Source organism: Micropterus salmoides, unplaced genomic scaffold (genome assembly GCF_014851395.1).
Source record: "Micropterus salmoides isolate LMB-PRFRI ecotype aquatic unplaced genomic scaffold, ASM1485139v1 Ms_hic_scaffold_8, whole genome shotgun sequence".
Lineage (NCBI taxonomy): Eukaryota > Metazoa > Chordata > Actinopteri > Centrarchiformes > Centrarchidae > Micropterus > Micropterus salmoides.
The window spans coordinates 6,261,501-6,283,852 of record NW_024044570.1 but is presented as its reverse complement, the minus strand read 5'-3'; the positions used below and the strand labels follow the sequence as shown (position 1 = coordinate 6,283,852).

Sequence of the window (22,352 nt, the reverse complement as noted above, 5' to 3'; positions counted from 1 at the left end):
TTTTTTTGATCGATTTAATGTACCTTATAAACTGGTAACCAGGTTAATTGTCTTGTTTTTTTTTGTTTTGTTTTTGAAAAGTGCCGACTTGCATCAGCAGTCTGATATGAAAGGGGTCAAAAGGTTAAATATTTTTATGACACTACTTCTGGGCACTCACTCTCTGGCAACTTTAAATATTTTGCTCACATAACCCCAACTTTACATCATGTATCTCAACCTAATCTTACTTCCAAGTCCCATTTTGGCCCTGGCAGTAGTGAAGACTGGCCAGAACTTTCATCAGTTTGCAAAAATGTCTTCACTCTGCAGGTTGAAAACCCAAATTGGTCCGCACAAAGATAGAAATACTGAAACATTGGTAGACAACTCTTGGAGACTCCCCCCTCATCTCTTTCTAATGCCTCCTCCCTTCACAAAACCTCTAATGTACATACCAGGGCTTCCCATAAAGAGACCACACTGTAATGAAGCGTGCCTCCTGGCACTGTTAAAAACAACATCTCACAGAGCTGAATTAAAACAGCGTGGGAAGGGCAGAATAAAACCAACCCCAACGATGAAGGCTTGTGGTGTAAACAGAGCATTGAAAAAGGCGTTGTCTTCACCATAAACTGGTTTTAATGTCTTCTCCAGTATTGAGCTTGATGGAAAACAATAAACTTGGAAAACAGTTTTTATAAAATCTGGATTTGTGGAATCATAAGTGTCTGATATTGAAATTACTTTGACATTATATATATAACTGGCATTTTGTGCATGGCTGCAAGAAAAGTTTAATTTCCTTATCAAGGGATCCCAATTAGTGTCTAAAATGTCAAGAAAAAGTGAGAGATGCCACTTAAAATTTGCAACGCTCACGGTGATGTTAGTAAATTGCTAGTTCTTTCCAACAACCAATTCAAAATGCAAATATATTCAATTTACAATAAAACAAAACTGACCTTCACATTTCCCACATTTGAGAACATTTAGCATTTTTGCTTGATAAATGACAAAGAAAGAAAATTGTTCAGCCGATACACTAAATACATTCATATTAAATCGTGTCAGAGCTAATTCCCGTCTTTTCATAGACGTCTCCTGTATTGTTACTTGATCACTGATGCCAACTGCTCCATTAAAAATGAGGTCTTTCATTCCAGCAGTGTTATCAAAACGCAGATCATTTTCTCCTGTCCTGAGGTGACTGCTGATTCATAACAGCAACCCATAATGTGCACTTTCTGCCCCTTTTTTTGCCAACAAGTGTATTTATACATGTTTCTATTAGTGTTTATCTTATTCTGGGATTGAACTGTTTAAATCTTTTCAAAGAAATATATAAATATTTTATGAGTTTTTAGGTTTAACCAGAAACCATTTGTTTATGCAGAGAAGTAATCAGTTCACAATCATGAAGAATCACAGTTTCTGTAGAATGGAGGTCCCTTCACACCACCGCCAGGACCTGGGAGTCCAAAACGACTCTGACACAGTCCAGTGCCGCCATGCGGCCGATTGGCGAGGTGAGAAGGATCACTGGCACACCGGCAGGGCCGAAGCAGCAGGTACGCCCTCTGCTCTGTGTTTGTCGTATGGAGAAGAGCTGGCACTCTCTTAAAACAGTTATTCTCAGCCCTGTGCCATTAAGGCCCCGGAGTCTGCAGGTTTTCATTCCAGCAAACCACCACAGTGGCTGATTCCGCTGATTAGCAAGTCTTCATCCAGGGAGGAGGAACTAATTAGTGAAATGAGCTGGATGGAATACAAGCCTGCATACAGTCAGGCCTCAATAGCACCAGGATGAGAATCACTGCCTTAAAGAACTGGAGCACCTATTTCCTTTGAATTATCAAAATGCCGAATGAGGCCTCACATCTCAGCATATGTATGTGTTGCAACAATAAGTCAATTATTAGAGTCATTGATCACTGGAATATCAACATCTTTCCTCACATGCACTGATTCCAGGTTGTGAAATATGAGGCTTTGCTGCTTTTGTCTGTTTCAAATATTTGTAAACTGAACACCTTTGAGGTTAGGACTGATGGTTAGACAAATCAAAAAAGATTAACTGAAAAATAAATAATGAAACGATTTCTAGTTGCATCCATAGCTACCAATAACAGTAACTGTACTTCTCAGACTGAACCTCACCTCTTATATCCAACTTCTGTGATTAATTAGTAAGGTTGAAAAACAGCCTGTCTTCAGAAGCCACACGTGACTCTCCACCAGCATTTGAATACAAGCCCCACTTGATTTCCCCAAACCATCTTTAAAACACCAATGCCATACCATTACATAATCTGTTTTGGATACAGTAAATTCTAGTCTGTATAGTCCAACAGGTATGATCCTCAGTCCCGTCTCTAATGTCATATACAAAATGCCAACCGACACATTAGATCACATTCCCCCCCCCCAAACAGAAGCCTTGTTTTCTGCTGAATTGTCCAGAAATTACTGTCAAGGGCAAGAACAGAGCTGCCAGTGTTTCTCAGGAACTCTATGTCTAGACAAAGCAGTAGCTGTGTTGAAGCAGACCTTGCAACCCCCTCAACAGCACTTTCTTCACCCACATCAGTCACGACCTCCAGCCCCCTCCCAGAGCCGAGCACTCCGATTCACCCTGAAGAGAATAGCACGAAGAATCACACCATTAAGAACATAAAAGTGGAGATGGAGAGGAGTGCAGGGTGTTTGCTGTTGCCTTGGAAAGCAATAGCGAACATGATAGCAAAAAACGCAGATCGAGGGCTTTAGTAGCTGCTGAATGCTTGTAAATTTAATTGCTTTCGCTACAATGCATTACTGTGAAGCCAATAGGGAGAGAGTAAGTCGTGCTGGAGGGAGGTGTAATCGATTAATGGCTGAAACGGAAAAGGACGTAGAGGCATTTATTCCCATACTGACTCCAACAAACCTCCAGCACTCAGGAACATCAGGACTCGATGATGGTTAAACAACCATGAATATCCTCTAAACCAGAGGTCACTAATAGGCGGACCGCGGTCCTGATCCGGACCCAGCCGCCGTCCTCTCCGGACCACCGACCTCCAGCACATTTATTACTTATACATTTATGACTTACTACCTCGTGACGGAGCGTTTCTATTTTAACCCGCGCAGCTTTTCTAGCATTTACTGTACTGGTTTAGAGGACCAGGAAACTCACAGACCAATCGCATGTGCTCCAATCGTCTCATGTGACGCTGCTCAGCCAATCAAATCTGTGCATACCGATGCTTGCGAGTCGAGTCCGCGAGATTCACCAGAGACATTTTGGAAACACCCGAATTGAGGAGACGAAAGATAAAAGAGATTTCACATGACTTTTAATCAAGAATGTACAGATATTTACATGTACATTCCTCCCACGGGCAGTTCAAAACCAGAATATCTCATAGATCTAGATGCTAGCTGGAGCTCACGTTTCTCACTGAACAACAGAAAGTAGGAAAGTGGTAGCTCTGTAAGAGGAAATGAAAGAGAAGAGGAGGCATTACAGCTGTTCATTTGTTATGATGTGTTGAGTGTTTATTATAAAATTGGTTAAGACTACACTTCATCACTTCAAGCTACACTTTTTATTACATTTTTTCTAAAAATTAGGCACTTTAATTTAGTTTACTTAAATTTAGAATTTATTATTTGAATAGTTATTATTTATTATCCCTCCAGTTTGATGTGAAAACTGACTGAAATATTATTTGATTTGACAGTCCGTTGTTGACTAAAAACATGTGTTGATACAACTATAGGTTATAGTACTGAATGATAACGCAAGTTCGTCGTTTTGATGTTCCGGACCTTTGCTTCAGGAAATTTTCTCTAACTAGACCTCTTTGAAATCTAATTGAATACCCCTGCTCTAAACTGTCCAGTTTTACAACATCTGTTTGTTTTACTTTGACTGTGTGTTCTTTTTAACCATTTCACATTTTCATGGATGGATTTTCACTAATTGACACAAATTAATTTTCTATATCAAAGTTTGGTAACATAACAAATAACATACATGGTGGAATTTTATGGGCACTGTAACAAATGGGAGGATAGTGGGTGGGATTTTGTGCTGCTTTAACACACTTGTGCTTTATAATCAATGACAAATTTAGGTTAACTCCACCACATGTTGGGGCCCAATGAAAAATCTCTGACTCAAAAGAAATAACCGTTGTTTGCTTACAATATCACTTGCATCACGATGGGGATAGTATAACACATTTGGGGACTGTATCAAATGCATTTTTAATGTGCTTGTGGAGTATGAACAGATTTGAGGGGCACTGAAATTGCAGGATTTAACCAATGACAAATCGCTCTCTGTTCAATACGCCCTGTGACCCAAACAATTACTGTCAAAATAGTCTATTTTGTCAACTACGTGCAGAACAGAAAATTTAAGAGCTTAAGTTTCACCCATAAAGTTTTGGCATTGCATCAGTTGCTGTTTATCAGCTGTAAGCATGGTAGTCGGCTTAGTCCTTAGCCAGGTTAGTCAAGCTCATGTAGTGTCGCTGTCCGAATGGCAAAAACAAATGAGACCAGAGCCGGAGGATCCTCCCGACATTTAGATCCACTGGACTCATTACAGATCAGACACTGTCATCCCGACAGCCATGTTGCTTGCATTGCAAAAAAACTTCATGTCGTTGGTGTCACCTTGCTAACATCCTATGTTCACTTGGCCCACTATCCCACACCGTTGACAGTCCTCCATTTTGTTATGAATCAGAGCTGTTCTTTGACATTTCCATTAGAGCGTCTCTTCCACTCGCAGCCTCTCGCACACCTCCTCCCATCATTTCACACATGTTGAGACTCAGTCGTTCTGTCACCATCTAACACACAAGCTCTGTGAATCTGCTTCTTGGCAAACTCCTCTGTGACACACATACAGTACATTCACCTGGAGGTGTTGGACTGCACCGAGAGTGGCCAGGTCGTCATTTAAGGGCACTCTGCGGGACCATGAAGTCTTGCTTCCTTTTTCCTGTCTATTTTTAAGGCTCTAACAAACAGCACATTAAACATTACTAAATCATTAAAAGATAAATACTTCTGAGCACAAATGGATAAAAGGTGGGAGTGAAAATTAAGAATCAAGCTCTCATCTAGGTTTGCAAAAATGACAGGCCCTTTTTGAGAGGGCTGAGTGGTAAAAGGCAGCTTTAACTGTTGGCAATTTGCATTCCTTGTCAGAAATTTCATTGGGATTTGTTTGCATAAATGGAAATGACACTATAGTCAATAAAATTGGTACCCCCATGTTGTTGCATTTCAAAATTAAGACCACATTTCTCATAAACCCTGTTGAGTCCTGTCATGAAAGGAGGCACTGCAGCCTTATTTACTTCCTTTGTAAACTTTCCTTTGGAAGAAAGACCTCATCTTCCTCTAAAGCAATCAAGAGATTCCAAAATTTACAAAAAACAAAATGCAGTTTTAAAAAAAAAATCTGCAAGTCATATATTGGTTATTTGTTTTGTTTTTACACGAACCTGTATCATGAACAAAGTTTTTTTGTAAATTTAAGTTATTAAAAATTTTTAACGAAGACACAGATATATCGTTGACAAGCTAATATCAGTCGATTTCTCCATCCAGCTCTTATGGTAATTATTCCAATTCAAAACATAATTGAAAAATAATAAATGTTCAAAATATTTAGGATCAACCCTTAAAATTCATCTGCAATAGGTGTTAATACATTTAGGTGGAAAGTGTGATGTTGAGCTGTATAAGATCACAAAAAAAAAAGAAAAATCAATTAAACACAGTCGTACCGCATTTAGCCTCCTTCAGAGTGTCAATAGTGACACCACTAAGTCTTTTCTCATTTCTATTACAGCTAATAGCAGTAAAGTTGTATCTGCTCTCTTTGAGCTTGTAGTCCTCTTGCTGCAACTGGAAAACTCCCACGCTCCTCTCTGCTGCCTTGGGCTACATCAGCAGCAGGAGAAGCAGGTTAACAGGCCGAACACATAACGACAAATACTATTTCATGTAGAGAAATAAAGAAAAAGAGAACGGTGCTGAAAAGATGAAAAAACTAAAAACAACAGGGTCACTCATATTTTTAGCGTCCCACTCTGCTGGTCTCTCTCTCTCTCTCTCTCTCTCTATGGTAACCTGAAGTCGGCCACTCACAGCTGCTGCTCTCATTCTGCTCCAGCTGAACACCCACACTCCATTAAATAGTGTGTGAGAGAGACACGCACACACCTAAAAAGGAGTGTGTTTGAGTGAAAGAGTGAGAGTGTAAATGGATGTGAGAGAGTGAGAATGTGTGTTTGTGCGCAAGAGAGAAATGTCTATTTACAGTATGTGTGTGACGGTTTTCATTATGTCCATCAATTTTATTCCAATACATATAATACGCGTCCTGTTGCTAGTCAGTCACACCACAGCTTGTCGCTGGTACAAAGTGGACAGCAGCGACATGCTAAACAAAATGGCAGGTAACTGAAACAACATCTGCTGGGGTTGAGTAATGCAAAGGTGTACAGTGGCCACTTTATTAGGCACACCTGTAAAATCTAGTGCAATCCAATGGCACTACAGCTCAGCCATAAACTCTGCCTTTAAAAGGTTATTAATAAGTAGTTAATTTTACAATGCAATGGCGTTGAACTGATTCGATGGGAATATAATGTAGTCAAGTACAACACCACTACTCACTGCAACCTCGGTTATAAATATCTAGTTGAATTGACACCTCTCTCAAAGTTATAACAAAAACTGAGCTAGGGATGCACCGAATGTTTGGCCACCGAAATGAATCGGCTGAAAATAAAAAAACAAAAGCACTTTCGGTGTACCGAACAATTATGTTGACATGTTGGCAAGCATTTTAAAGTGTCTGAGAAAGGCACAAAAATCGCTGTTTGCAGACATAAATTGTATACAAAGTACTTTTGTGTGGCGCTTGTAACATGACAGAGTTGTTGTTTTCTTTTAGCTTGAAATTATCTCATCCTTTGGAAACTTTGTGTTTTTGTCTTGCCTGTCTCTTCACAGCGTAAGCGCGATGTGCGACAGTAATAAATGTTCGTGTGAAAAAGTGCACTATATAGTTAAATGGATTAAACAAAGCATCGATGCAAAGAATGTATGTCGATGCTTTTTTGTATTCTAATTATGAAAATAACTCGATAAATCGTTTCAGCCCTATATGAAAGGGAGAATAATGGCAAATTCTCACTTTTATCTGGAGTAAGTCAAGTTTTGTCATTCCTGTTCGATAAATGACTTAAACCATAAATCGCTAATTCAAATTATTGTTGATTTATTTTCGATTAATAATTTCAGACAAACCTCTTAAATATGACTTTGTTGCAAATCACTGAGCAGGACACAGTTACCACCTACAGTTCTGTCTAACAGACTGACAGACCAACCGACAGGACCAACTGACTCTTGACAGGAAAATGATAATTCAGGCCAGGTCCTTCCCTTTTCAGTCAAGAGTGTGAATGCTTTCTATAAACACAAAGTCCTTAGTAAACACACACAAACTCTACAAACTGTCCATACTCTGTACAATTGCTCAGAGGGTTTGCTCCAATAATTCCTTCATACAAGATCAGGTAAGGCAAGCAGAGTTGACTATTTCTATGTTTGTATCAACATCTCTTATTTCATTGGTGTGTGTGTTCATGACACTCTGAGCCCACATCAAAACAGCAGCCATGTAATCAAATCAACTGAGAGAAAGGGAGTTACAGAGAGAGATGGAGGGTGAAAGAGGCGAGCAGGAAAATTGGAACAGAGAGATTTTGAACCGACCTGCTACATGAAACACAAAGAAATGAATATATCTAAAGAATGTACAAATGCAATAGCAATCGCTGAACAGAAACTAAGTTAACACACTGGCGAGCTCTTGTGCCACGAGATCTGGCGATACTAAAATGTGACAATATTTCTCGCAAAGGTAAGAAGCCGTCTCACGATGTCAGCATGACGTTTGCGTGGCAGCATTTTGAGTACCCAGTGGAAACGATAAACAGCGACAGACAAGACCAATATGTAAGTAACATCTCAAAAATGCACCTGCATTGTTTTGCAACTTGTGACTTTCAGCTAAATAAGAGGATTTTTTCCAGTCATATTTAGTCACTGAAGATTTCTTAAAGAAGACCTACTATGCTTTTCCATATTTTATGACTTATCTACAACGTTACAATGTTGGATGTTCATGTTAAACATGGCCAAACCTTCAAATAATGAGATTAAAGTTTTTAAAAGAAATCCCTGCGAGCAAAAACCTCAGATTTCCTCCTGTTCTGAACAGCTTTTTCTACCAACGGCTCCGTTCTACGACCTACGGAGCTCCACGGAACCGGTGTTCCATATATGGTAATTTGCTCTGCACAGCAACGGCACAGCAACGCTCAGTCTGTCTGTGCCGCTCAGCAACAACAGCAGCCTGGTACCATGCATCAGGTCTTGGCAAATCAGACAGTGGGCTTTGAGGGGAAGGGCCTTAAAGAGACAGGAGCATCTACAGCTTGTTTCAGACAGAGGCTGAAATGAAGGCCTAAATGAAGAGTCAGTATAAGACAGAAAATTGTTTTTTTTTTAACTTCGAATCATGCCATACAGGAGTCACAGAACTACAATATAGAACTGGAAACGCAATATGATAGGTCTCCTTTAAAAATAGCGTTAACATAATCTTATTCTCATACAATACTGATATCATGTATCGTCACACAATAATTCAAATATTCTGAAATTTGAGGGGATGTCTTTCAAATGTGCATATCTCAGTATAGAGTGAAAAAAGAAGAACAGCAAACAGAGGAAGAGGAAAGAAAGAAGTGAGCCATGGCCACTTGGCAAGGCATTTAGATAGCCGGTGTTGTGGCCGTGTTGGTATTTCTGGATGTGCAACTTTTGTTATTAAACCCCATTACTTCCAAGTTTCATGTACTGGATCTGAATTTGGGGTGTGTTCAAGTTGTGGATAAACCACCACCACCACCACACGTACAATTAGGGTTGGGCCGATGGACGATGCCCTCCGCGCCCCCATGTTATCATCCATCCTGATGTTTCAATGTAGACATTTTCCGATGGAACCCTACGTACAATACAATTCAGTAACTCGGCAATTGATACTAACTTCAGTAAAACTAGATGTTTCATTTTATTTTAGACCCTGTCAAAGTGGCAGTTTCAACTTAATTAATTTTGAGGCAATTGTTTGTTGTGCAGCTGTCTCATGTCTCATGACTGACAAATTGGGGCTAAAATAGAGACAAGCATTTCATCCTCACTAAGTAACACACCACCGATTTGAAAAGAAACCATCCAAAGAAAACAAGATTTGCCAACACAAGGTATTTTCCTCTTAATTCCTGTCTATACCCTTAAAAGCATCAATATCAGCAGGGACGGTAAAGCTGCAGAATTTTACCTTGAAGTCACAAAAAAGAGAAGCAGCAGCTGAGACCAGCTTTCAAACTTAATTAGTAAGTAAACAATTAGTTGATTAATTGTGTGCAATTGTTTGCCTATGGCAACAGCTTTGCCTGCAGATGCTGTGGCCAGTAGCTCCTTCAAACTCATACATTTTTCTTTTTCCATCATATACAGGCATAGGCCTCTATTGTTTTATTTTATCTGTTACCCTATTCTAATATAAATTGAATTATCAGTTATGTTCTGTGCATGTACCATGAAGGGACTACAAACTTTCATTTCATTGTACAACATTGTGTTGGGCATTTTTTACTATTTTCTGATGTTTTATATACTAAGTAATTAATTAATTACAAAAATCAACAGATTCATTAATAATTAAGTTTCAGACCTAAACTTGATAAATCACAGTATTGCCTCCTTCCTTCTGTAATTGCACATACAGTAAATATCGACCAGCAGTGTGGATGTTTTTTCAAAAAAAAACTAGGCAGTCAGGAAAAAAACAAACAAAAAAAACCCAACAGACACCTAATTTTTCCCATGCTTGATTTTATTTTTTACCCATCAACACAAAAACATACAGCCAGGTGTCTGCCTTCACGAGAACATCCCACATTCCCTGTGTAGGGAAACAGGCAGAGCAAAGCATTCACCACCAGGGAGGTTCGATTCCCAGTAGGGACACCCATGTTATGCACTTGCAGCACTGTGAGGCACTTAAGATAAAAGCCTCCAGCAAACGACATGTTATATAATTATGTGAAGAATGAGGAGAGAGGAGAGGCTGAAGAGAGTCTCTTTCTGACTGAAACCCCCCTTTTACAGGACTGCATAAAGTGGGGTTACAGTCAGAAATAGAAGATTAAGAGAGAAACAGTGAGACGGACGGTTGCTATGACCTACTTCCTAAGCACTTCACACTAATCGCTTCGTTTTTACAGTGAAGATTTTTGCCAGCACAGACACACAGTGAACACACACTTAGGTGGGTCACAATTTTCCAAATCCACGATTCAATTTGACTTTTGGTTTTTAGGTCACAAGTTGATTAACAAACAAATCCAGCAGTGACGGCTATGTTATTGTTAAATTATCAAGCCTTGATTTGTAAAGTCAACACATTACTGGGTTAATAATGAGAGAATATCCGATCCTGCTTTTGACGGAAATCAAAACTCATTTCCATCGATTCTGAATTAGAATTTAAATGGTGACAACCCTACACAAATGGCATGGATACATGCATACAAATACAAAAGTTGAAATACTATACAGATAAATGCTCAAATATGTACATACGTACAACCCAAAGGCAGGTTTCATGTAGTACGTCTTTAAGGAACTTAAAGCTGCAGATGGTAACAACTGAAGAAACAATGCAAAACTTTGAGTCTCTCTGTCCGCTGTTCGTATCACTGTGTTAAGCCCCGCCCACCAAATCTACAAGCAGGAGACGGCTGCCCTGCAAAACCTCAGCCTGCGTAGGGCTCGCTCTGGCCGGAGAGAGCCTCTCATTGCGACTCGTCTTCTCAAAGATGCTCCTCCGAAGTGTCCCGTCCCAGAGAAGAGTGCCCCAGGCTTAAGAGGCAGCTGGTTCAACGTCTAACAGCGGGATGAGAGGCTAGTACACCACTGTCCCCTCTCGAAAGTTATTCTGTTTCTCTTTATACCACTCGTCAATACGAGCACCATGGTATCAAACATAATAAACCCCAAGCTCCATGTAAAGCTGCGACGTGTTCAGACATGTGTTTTACGCCGTTGTTGGCAAAGGAAGGATGGGCAATTCTAGGGCTGAACAATTCATCGCAATTTGATCGAAATCGCCATACGGGCTACAGCAATTTTCAAATCACAGGAGGTGCAATATTTGTTAAAGGAGTGTCAAAATACCATTTTAAAATAATAAAATGGCATACATGTCATATTCTAGACACGCCAAATCCCCACAAAAAAAAAAAAAAATCACACCAAAATTAATTTCAATATGTTTTTCAATCAAATTGAAATCGAATCAATTCATCAAAAATAATTGACAGATTAAATCGATATGAAAATAATCCTCACTTGCAGCTTTACATACATTATACATGCATACAAACCAGACTGACAGACACACACATACACTCAGACATGCTCTTTCAACTCTGAGACAATCCAACCCCCCTGGGAGTGGACCCGTCTTCTGCATTTACTGACAGCACATCAAAAAGCACCCCACTAAAAAAATAAATAAATAAAACACATGTCATAAGAAACGGGCTCTCTAGAGATGTCAACTAACAGGTCGTACCACTTCTCCTGAAAAGGAGGGGTTGATGGGGGTGGTGGCTTGAGAGAAAGATTGACTCTCTGAGTCTTTGTAGCCTCATTCCTAAGTGTCATGTCGGTGAGCGGCAGTGAAACACGAGCCTGGGAGCTTGTGAAGGAGGGTCTGGATGGGGGGGGGGGGGTCCGGTTGCTAGGCAGCCAACCGATCAGAGAAGGATGCTGATTGGCTTGTGTGTATCTGGAGAGAGGGTTAACTCAAGAAGTGTAAACCTGATTTTGGACCATGGCGAAGAGGAGGGACAAAAAGGAAAAGCAGACAAAGACGCACACTAGCATGTACAAAGGTTGTCTTTTATGCCTGAACTGAATTTAGAATATTTTGCATTACATTTGCAACAGTTATGTGCTCTTTGTGTAGGGTTTTCATACCAAATTGTTTTCTAAATTGTCTAAAAGTAAAGATTTACTTGGGAAACTGCCTTAGCAATACTTTTGACTGACAATCATACCAAAACACATCCTGCGAGGCTACCAACAGTGGTGAAGGACTTCTCATCCCAATTTCATTTTCAATTATCTACAAAACCTCCCAAAAAAATGGGTCAGGTGGGAATGATGATAATATTGCTGAGTATTTTATTCAGTTTGAATAAAATGAAAAGATTATTTCCCTTGAACCACAGGGTCACAGATTTTGCACCGCACATGATTGAACTTGTTGGGGAAGCTTTCTAAAAGCATCCCCCTATATGAAGGAGGAAGCTTATTGTGGTTCAGGGAGTGCACTGTAATTTTTAATATATTTTGGATCAGCTGTGCAGCCCAGAGAGAGGGAGAGGTACAACAAGGGAAAGGACAGAAATTCAAAGATGTATGTGGCTGCAAGAAAGACAGTAATGATGAGCAATGAGCTGCCACACTGTCCGTCCAAACAGATTACAAGACAGATACAAGAAAAAGCAACACTGCAGGATGTCCAAAGACTTACGGGAACAAAAAGAGATGAACAGATATATAAAAACAAGCATTGTTGAGTGTGCGAGTGTGCGGTGGGGGGAGCTGGAAAAGCCCAGCAACAGGGCATGCCTTAAATAACTAGATGGTCAGAGATAACGTGACGCTGAAGAAAGCCTGATGGCTCGGGGCATGTGTTGTGTTGTGCTTAGCATGTATGCGCCCAGTGCTGACAGCAGCTCTCTAAGTCATATGGCAGATCATGTGACCTCCCGAGAAAGCCTGACGCTAGAAACGCCAACCGCCCATCTGGATTCCCAAGCACCGCCGTATGTGGGGATGTTACCCCAATCCACCTCAAGAACAGCGTAGACACTGTAACAGGGAAAACCCATTTGTTTATGGTTTATTCAGGAGTGAAAGCACTGAATGTTGCTTCCACAGGTATTACCAACCCTGGCAGTAATACCAGTACTCTATTTCACCAGGATAATCCACTAAAAGCAAATACAGTGTTGCTATACTAACTTGTTTATTGCTTTTTATAAAACTGAGGAGGACCACTAATGTAATAGAAATACAACAGGATGTAATTTACTGGGAATCAAAACATGGTGGCGTTGCACATCATTACTAAAAAGACATGGGGAACTCAGAAAAACAGTGTCGCCACAACCAATTGCACACATTTTAATAGCTTATTAAATAGAAGCATGTTTCTACGCTCAAATACGTACGAGTTCTTCAAACTAAATGGTGGAAAAGCAGGAAAAGTAAGATAATAACTTCCCAATTTGAGATGAATATGTAAACGATGCGCTCAACCCAAAGCTTCAAGCTCATCAGAGACAAGAGGGTGCCTTTTTATCTCTCTATGTGAACGCATTGCACCACTCTCGGTGCTCGTCTACAGCTAGTTTTAACGGCTGGTCACTGAGATGCTTTTCACTGGCCTTTCACTGATAGCTCCTCGCCACTGAAATCATCCCATCAAGTCAATTTCACAAAAGCACAGACACCAATCTGGACACCTCCGTCTGTACGATCCTTCTCTCCCACTGAGACCAAGACTCACAGGACATAACTGCCCAACAGTTACAAACCGTTTCACAAACTGTCCAACTGCCAAGGAGAGTGTGTGTTTGAGTTTTAGTATGCTTACATAATTTTTTTTAAAAAGGAACTACTGACCTGGTGATGTTTATACCTTCTTCTGCCCACATCAGTGATTTGTAATTCAACTGTAGCAGTATCTTTTTATATTACCATTGAATAACCCAAAGGGAATTAAAAGCAAACTCTGCAGCTCTGTGTGTCTTTTAGCTTCTATTAGCTCATTGCTTTGGTTCTCCAGCTGCACATAAGATATGTGGTTGAATCTAAAAGCTCTCAACCTCCCCTAGAGAGAACAGTTTCAAGCATTCCGGGTGCGACAATGTAACTACCCTACCTGCCAAAAGACAAAGCAAACATTTAGATGCTAAAGAGCCAAATGTTTTTCTCATGAGTTCTTGGATTTCAGAGGTTTCTTTGAAATGTCAAGGACATTAAAATAAGCTGGCCATCGGCCAAAGGAGTAATGTTGGTTCTGGCTGGCAAGTTTATCCATTTTACCAATCAAAACAGACAAAATAGCGAAAAAAGCAGCAACATAATTTTGAAAATGCACCTTACACCTGTGACTTGCCAATACAAATAAAACAGTTTGTTTTCTACTCTGATAATTTGGTAAAGATGCAGTCTCCCAATGCCCTCTGAAAAGTTCTTGATGCAGAAGAATGGGTGACTTGTGTAGCCATTGGCCATAGTAATCATGTGATATTGCTGTCGCTTGGCTAATCTGCTTACAGCCTCCTTTCTTGTTCTCCAGGATGAAACCTGATACGGAAGCTCAGCCAGCCTTAGCCACATGCCAATTAATCTGTGGCACCAAAGCCTCCTAATAATACCCAAATGCCACAAACAATTGTTGTAGTCGTGCCAAGCTGTGGAAGTTTGGTCCATGCTTTTGCTGTGGGAGCAGTAAAGTGGTCCAGTCAGGGAATTTGTAGTATGTAGATAGAGGATCTGCACTAAAACTGCCAGGCCTGAGGGTTAAGATCCCTCTGTAGCTCTGTGTAACTGTGCCACTGCAAGGTGCTTTGGAAATGCTGAGTAATAAGGCTGGTTAGCTTGATTTGTGGTTTGATTTTCTTTTTAAAGTGACAGTGTTGTGCAGTGACATTGATAGCCCTGCAGCTGGTAGCCAGATGATACTTTTCCTCTGGCTATTTGTGTGGTGGGGGTGGGTGGGGTTGGAAAGAACTGGAAAGCAAGTGGATGAGGGAGTTGGCTTAATCCTCTCTGTCACACTGTCCCGCTTTGTCAGAGAATATCTCAGGCCTCCATTTTTCACTCTTTCTGCATCTCATACACCCTCCATCGCCTTCGCTCTGATTCAAATAGCCGATCTGTGCTTCTCACTCTTCTTAACTGTCTTATTTCTCTCTCCCTTCTTCAATCTTTGTTCCTCCCCCTGCTTGTCTCTGTCTCTCTCTCGGATGGGGCTTATCAGCGACAGAACAAACAGGCTCATTGTGTTTTGTGAGAGCCATCAGGGCAGGCAGCAGAGAGGAGGCTTATTTCATTGAAACCTGGATAGTATATCCATTCACAGGGGAGATGGGGCCTGCAGGGATTCCTAATACCAGCAGAAAACATGGGTAAAGTGGCGGTGAGGGGAGGATGGAAGAGAAAACAACCAATATCAGAAGCACAAAGAGACAGAAGAGGTGAATTTGGGGTACACACTGTCCTAAATTTAAAGAAAGTGAGACAAAATGACAATGAAAAATGACAGACGAAGCCTGCAAACAAGTGAGAAGGAAAGTTTAAAGATTTAAATTACTGTCTAAAGTCGAAGCTGCAATGTCGAGCGAGGTTGAGAGAAGCTCATTGTTTAATGTCAGCAAAGTCGATACTGTAAATCCACACAATATCATCAATATCAAGCCTGAGAGGACAGCCATAAAGCAGATCGTGGACAAACTGAGGCACCGATCCGTACCTAAATACAGAACTGCAGAGAGAGCGGTACCTGCAAGGGTTTGTTCAGAAATAACTCAGCATTCCTGCCCCTCGGAGAACGAGCGAGCTCTAACGCGAAGGCGAGACACATTCTCTACAACGCCACAGAGTTGTCATCCGTGCAACAGTAATATTCTGTAACCACAGATCAATACATCATCCTTTTAAACTCATCCCAACCTTCATCGTGCTGCCATTACTTAAGTCATATAATATCTATACACACTCAAAAATCAGAACCACTTCAGACACCAAGGACAATAAATGCTCAGGCACCGCAGCAGAAACAAATTCATATCTTAAAACTTCACAGTTTGACAGTCCTAACTGGTTATGGCTTTTTTCATACTGTTTATGAAATACAGACCACACAATAGTATATCAGCAGGTAGTACACCTGCAGACTGCAAGCTGCTTAGTTCAACACTCAATACAGCTTTCATTGTTTGGTTAAAACCCCACAGACACTGGTCGGCAATGTTACAGGTTTGTCTTAAGCTTACGGATTTGTGTTCCTACCAAGGAAGTTTTTATCTCTCTCTCTGGCGGAGAACAACAAACGCACATGTATACATTTACAACTGAGGATTGCAGCTTATCTTTACTAGCCTTTAACTCAACAATAAATTACGATTGAAGTTAAATGCTAAAGTTGCTGTTACCTTGTCTGTGGTCCACTCCTTGGACTTGATGCTAGACCAGGAGACACCATCATGCTGTTGCGGTAGGCTACATAAGTTTTGTTTTACGGTGGACGGACTGCAACATTACAGAGTTGTTGTTTTCTTTTAGCTTGAAATAATCCCATACTTCGAACACTTTCTTCTTCGTCCCTCGCCATTTTCTCTCCTTTCCTCCACTCTGCAAACAGCGCCGTCATAACCATGTCGTGTTCACTTGATCACAGCTTAAGCGCAATGTGCAACAGTAATAAATGTCCATGCAAAACAGCGCCCTATATAGTTATATGGATTAAACGAAGCATCGATGCAAAGAATGTGTCGATGCTTTTTAGTAATCGAATTAATCAATGAATCGTTTCAGCCCTACAATGTTCTGCATCACCTTCCTCAAATCAGTGAGAAAGATCAAAATGGTTGAAAGATTTAAAAACAAAAACCGTGATTGTAACAAATAAATAAATGTAATCCTAGGGTAAAAAAAAGTGAATCTTATGTATCGGTCTCTTGTTTGTGGACCAGCTGCTGGTAATTCTCCGCATCCACTGTTTAACCAGCCGATTAGATTTTAGAAGTCCCCTGCAGGGCTCCTTCAAAAGGGCTGCTTCAATAGGCAAATCTACCATCCGCAAAATTCATATCTTCTGCTAGAGACAGTGCTGAGAACTCTCCTTGTTTTTCCAGACTCAAATTTCCACTAGCAATAAAAAAAATTTAAAAAATATAAAACTTTTACTCAAGCAGCAACTTCCTACTTGGTTTTCAATAGTCACTAAGCAACAGCAAGAGCCAGAACCAGTGAACCAGTTTAATTATCTGTTTATCACTGCTAGCTAAGCAGGTGGTGCTGGGTGGACACAAGGATTTGATCACGCTGGCCTTTCTGGCAAGAAACTAAATGCTAACCAGTCACTCAGCCAGCTCCCATTATACAAAGGCAATTAGGGAGACTGCTTATCAGTGGGTAATTACAAAGGAAAGAAAGAATAAGTGGGGCAGAGTCTTTCATCGTGATCACACAAGTGTTCTGCACATTTCTGGGAAAAAGCCACCGACTCAGATTTTGTGATACCGCATTCATTTTGCAGTATTCATGACTGTTCATCATTCATTAAACAAGTGATACTCAATTCTGTGTCACAACTGCAGCTAATCATCCCATCTCAAGCCTTTCACAAAGGCAGTGTGCTGCGAAACGGTTGTGTTCAATTTAACCAGACAATGGCTAGGATGGTAGAGGCTTAGCTAATAAGTACAGGAGTGTGTTAGTGTGTCGTCTGGACTCACCCTCAGGGCCTCTATGACCAGGTCGCGGGCCTCCAGCTCTCCTTCCATGATACTCAGCAGGGTGAGCAGCTCTGGCTTGCTCAGGTTATCCATGTTGAACTCACATTTCTGCAACACAGACCAGAAACAACATGTCAGAATGCCACCATCAACAATTCATTGTCGAATTTCAAACTTCTTAGCTGAGCCTTCTCGTTCACTACAATGTGAAAATGGACAAAGGCTAGTCCTACAGTCACTGCGAGGCACAAAATTGCTTTCTTCTGTATTCTCCCTCTGTGGTGAAATTAGATTCGGTCTTCAAAAATCACTATGTACCTCTTACGAGAGTTCTTACTCACCTAATATGCTCTCTCTCTCTCTCTCTCAATTCTTCTCTAGCTCTTTCTCAAAAAAAAAAAACCCACAAGGAAACACAACAGTCATTTGCTAGGCACATGTTACTTCATGCACTTGCAAGCCCTGTGGCACTTGTTTCAGTGCTGAGGCACAAAAAGCGTCTGCCAAATGAATAAATGCAAATGCTTATGAAACAGTTTTCATAGCAAAAAGTATCAGCTTTTTAAAATGATTCTTTGACCAGATATTGCCTGAGTTAAATCATAATATTATGTTTGTGTAATGTTACAGTGTCAACAACCTGCTGTAACATGCTGACATTTAGCTTGTAGGCATGCGAATGGTGGGAGTTGCTTGAATTACTTGCATGTTCGAGTAGCTGCAGACTACAAGCCGCCTTAACACGTGTAATAACTTTATGCTGAATTAAAGTGTCCACCCTGCTGTTCATGTCTGTTCTAGAGTATATCCAGGCCTTTAGAAAATGCTAACGTTAGTTTAGTAGAGCAACGTTAAAATCTGTACATTTACTCAAGTATTTGAACAAAGGACTTCTTTTTTTTTTTAACTAGTAATGGAGTATTTTTACTATGGATGTACTGCTTTGGCAGTGGCAAATCGGAATACTTCAACACCGTTGGCAAGTTAACATCTAGCTGTTCCTCCACCAGCTGATTTCTAGTCCACTGATATCACAAGAACAACAAAAAAACGCTAGCATGATAACACAGCATAATACTATTAGCATGCTATCATACTATTGTAGCATTTAATTATAGGTCAGACTCAGAAAATGTGTCCATTTCAAGGTATCTTGTCAAGGTGACATTTCAAACTGTTGCAATGCTATTTTGCAGCCAAGATAGATTTTGCAAGCCAGATATGATTACTCATTAAAATGTTACATACTGCACATGATGGTAAAATAATTGGTTATGCTACTGCTGTATTATGCAAGTACATACAAAATAAAGTTGCTTATATGACAAAAGGTACCACTTACTTCCCGTCTCCAACTGGTCTCATTAAGTGCAGCCCTTATATCAGGCTAGATGTCCCGTCCTACCTCGAAGCTATTAAGGTCTAATTACATTTAGCTAGGTCATTAAGCACCTATTTGGTCAGTTGCGACCGCTGGGCTAACGGGTGGAGATGTAATTGGGAGTGACCAGACCACTTCATGCTTCCCCTCATGTCAATTAAAAGCTTTTTCCGGTCTACTTATAAAAAGCAAAACGGCTGTGTGCTGCATCCGTGCCTTTGTCCTATGAACAGGACAAAGACACGTTTTATCAGCAACTTCCTGATTTCTTCTGACTGTGAATCACTTTGTGACACACATTTTTACTCTATTCTATGGTGCCAGGGTTGTGTGTAATTGTGTGACAATTTAAATTACTAGTTATTTTGTAGATTAAGATTTTACAAACATAAATACAGACAGAGAACGATGGACTTCACATGATTGGATTGAAAATTAATTTTTATGAAAAGCTGTTTTGATTCTTGTGATCAGTGGACACTTCAGACTAAAGGAATATAAATAATCAAGAAACGGACACATTCGGACTTAAAGAGTGCTTCAAAGGTAACGGGATGTCCATACTGACATATTGATCATACGCTTAAATATTAATATTTGTAATAACAATCTAAGCAGCTTAGAAACAGCTAAAGCGGGCAACCCGGCGGGGTTTAAGAGGTTTTATACATCCAAACAACTTCAATAAAAACCAGACCAGGTGTTTAATGGGGACCTGTGTTTATTGGTCAAAATGTGTTTCCACACCAGGTCAGTAAAATAGGTAGGCAGCTATTTGGGACTCTGCTATTAATGGCTATTAATGGTTTTACGGTACATACATGAGGTCAGCTTATAGAAAGGGTGCAGTATTGTAGTGTGACTGTCTGCAAATCACCTTCTTCAAACCAAGAAAAGGTGTATTATTGTAGTTTTAACACACTCCTTAAAGCCCAGCTCCGGCATTGTAATGTTGCTTGTATGTTAATGCATCAGTAATAGTAATATTTTTTTTTTTTTTTAAATACTGTATATACACTGCAGACTTGAAACAATGAATGAAATTGATTAATAATAGATTGATCATTTAAGTAATTTTTACTACCATACAAACACTGGTTTCAGCTTCTGAAATGTTTCTCTCTTTTATATCTTTGTAAATTGAAAAGCAAAAACATTTAAAGAGGTCACTTTGGTCTCTTGGAAATATTCACAGGACTTTTTCATCAGTTCAAGAAATTAATTGAGACATTAATAATTAACAAAAACTGATCTGTCAGTTGCAGCCCAAATGTACAGTATATTAACATACAGCTCTGAAACAAAAGTCTCACTAAAGGATTATGTTGTAGTCACTGCAATACGTTTTCCAGCTGCTGGCTAAGGCGATCTACTGGACCAATTATAAAACATTTGACCTATTTATTGATTCAGACTAGAGCTGAACAATAAATCAGAGTATCCTCAAAATCACAATATGGCCAAGTGCAATATCCAAATTGCCTTAAGTGTTTGTCACAACATACCATTTTAAATGAAGCACTGTGGTGCTACAGAGATACCCCGACCTACAAATCAAAGTCTCCAGATGTAAGGGAATGTGCTATACTGTTTAGCACTAAACCCCAAAATATGTACAGATAGGGCCCAGGTTACAAACATGCATCTGAGCACTTCTTCCAACACTGTGTTGTTTTATGTGTTTTGTTGTTAAATTTAACGATGCAATACAATTCCAGTTTTAAAAAACGGTTTGCACAGAAATTAGATCTAAGAAAAGTCACTGAGAGACAAAACACCAGAAATGTGACAAATGTTTGTCCTTTCTAGAGATACAATGTAAAATTCAACAATAAACCGAGAGGAATTTTTCTCAAGACATCATGATTTTGGGACAATACAGTTGAGTCCTATTCTTCTCTGATTCCTCAGAGTGAGACAGATTTTTTTCTCTGAACAGGACAACAGCATCTGATGAGTTGACATTCCAAAGCACAGCGTCAAATTGTTATGTTAAGGTACCTTGAAGGGCATTGTACTCACTCAAGGCAAAACCTAAGTGAGAAAAATAAGTAAAATTCTTGGCTGTAGAACAAAAAAAACCACAAGAAGTAACTTCACGTAGAGATGCCAAAAGATAACACTGGAGCTCAGGGAAAAAAGAATTTCCAATTACAGTGCTGGCGACTACTGCAGCCATCTGCTGAGAAAGCCACATCCAGCTGCATTACAAATATCTGGAAGCTTTTTACCAGGCTTTGTTCAATAAAACCTTAATAAACCAAAGCCAGAAGAGGCAAAAGGAGGAAGTGAAGAGCGTTTCGGCCTCCGGTGCACAACATTCAGATTGCTACCTGTTCATTCCAACAACGTTCAGTTGTCAGCCAGCCATTAAGGCCTGATTTACAAGCCTAGATCACAATCTCAGCCAGGATTATTCCATTTCATCAAGGAGTCTCCAGAGGTCCCTCGCACAGAATATGACTTTGAACAGGCCAGTGTAAGATTTCAACAAGCTGATACTTTTTATGGGTCATTTATACACTCCTGTGACATTGTTTATTTCACAGTAAGGGGAAAAGGTGCATGCTCAGACAATGGGATCAGAGTTAATGAATCCTTACAAACAGGCCAACATGCCATCTTTTAACAGCTTTCTTTTTGCCAGAAAAACATTCTCTATACAGGTGGCGAAAAATCACACTTTTTTATTAAGAACCCTTGCTGCCTGCTCACTCTAATATGGACCTTTTTCTTCAGACCAAGGAGCTGGAAAGTGTTGCGTCAATCACATGTTTCAGTTTAGTCAAACCACGTTTTTATTCTGATGCTATCACGACAAGCCTGGAAATAAAAGCACAAGAGCTTCCAAGGGATTGATTCACTCGCATCGAGCCTTCCAATCGATCCCTGAGCCCCCTTTTTCCCGGCAGCATTCTCAACACTCAGTGAATTGGACGACACAGGGAGCCTTGATTGACAGCAACCCTGGGCCCTGAGCTGTTCTGTCACTGGGGCCACGAGCGGTGGGTGGGGTGAGGTGAGGTGAGGTGAGGGTGAGGGTGAGGGTGGGGGGGGCTGCTTCTCTCTGACATTTCTGCACAGTGAGCAGGTGAGGGAAGTGAACACTAATTTGTTCCATGAGCCGTGTGCTGTGCGCCAAGGGCACGAGCAGCCTGGCCGGCACTCAGAGGCTCGCTGTTAGCCCCGGTCCACTTAATAAGGCCTGTGTCATTCTACTCCGGGCCACAAGGGAAGGGAAATGCTTGCTCTGTGCAAGTTCCTCCACTGTTCTGCTGGCAAAAGCTTGTTTA

At 40.4% G+C, this 22,352-nt stretch overlaps 1 protein-coding gene across 1 annotated transcript in view; it reads right to left on the bottom strand.

The window, feature by feature from the left end:
- Positions 1–22,352, bottom strand: part of cttnbp2 (cortactin binding protein 2) — a 93,155-nt gene that overhangs the window by 65,698 nt on the left and 5,105 nt on the right. The window contains exon 2 of the mRNA XM_038706031.1: positions 17,679–17,786. Within this exon, the coding sequence (XP_038561959.1) occupies positions 17,679–17,786 (108 nt within the window). The remainder of the gene's footprint in view (positions 1–17,678; positions 17,787–22,352) is intronic.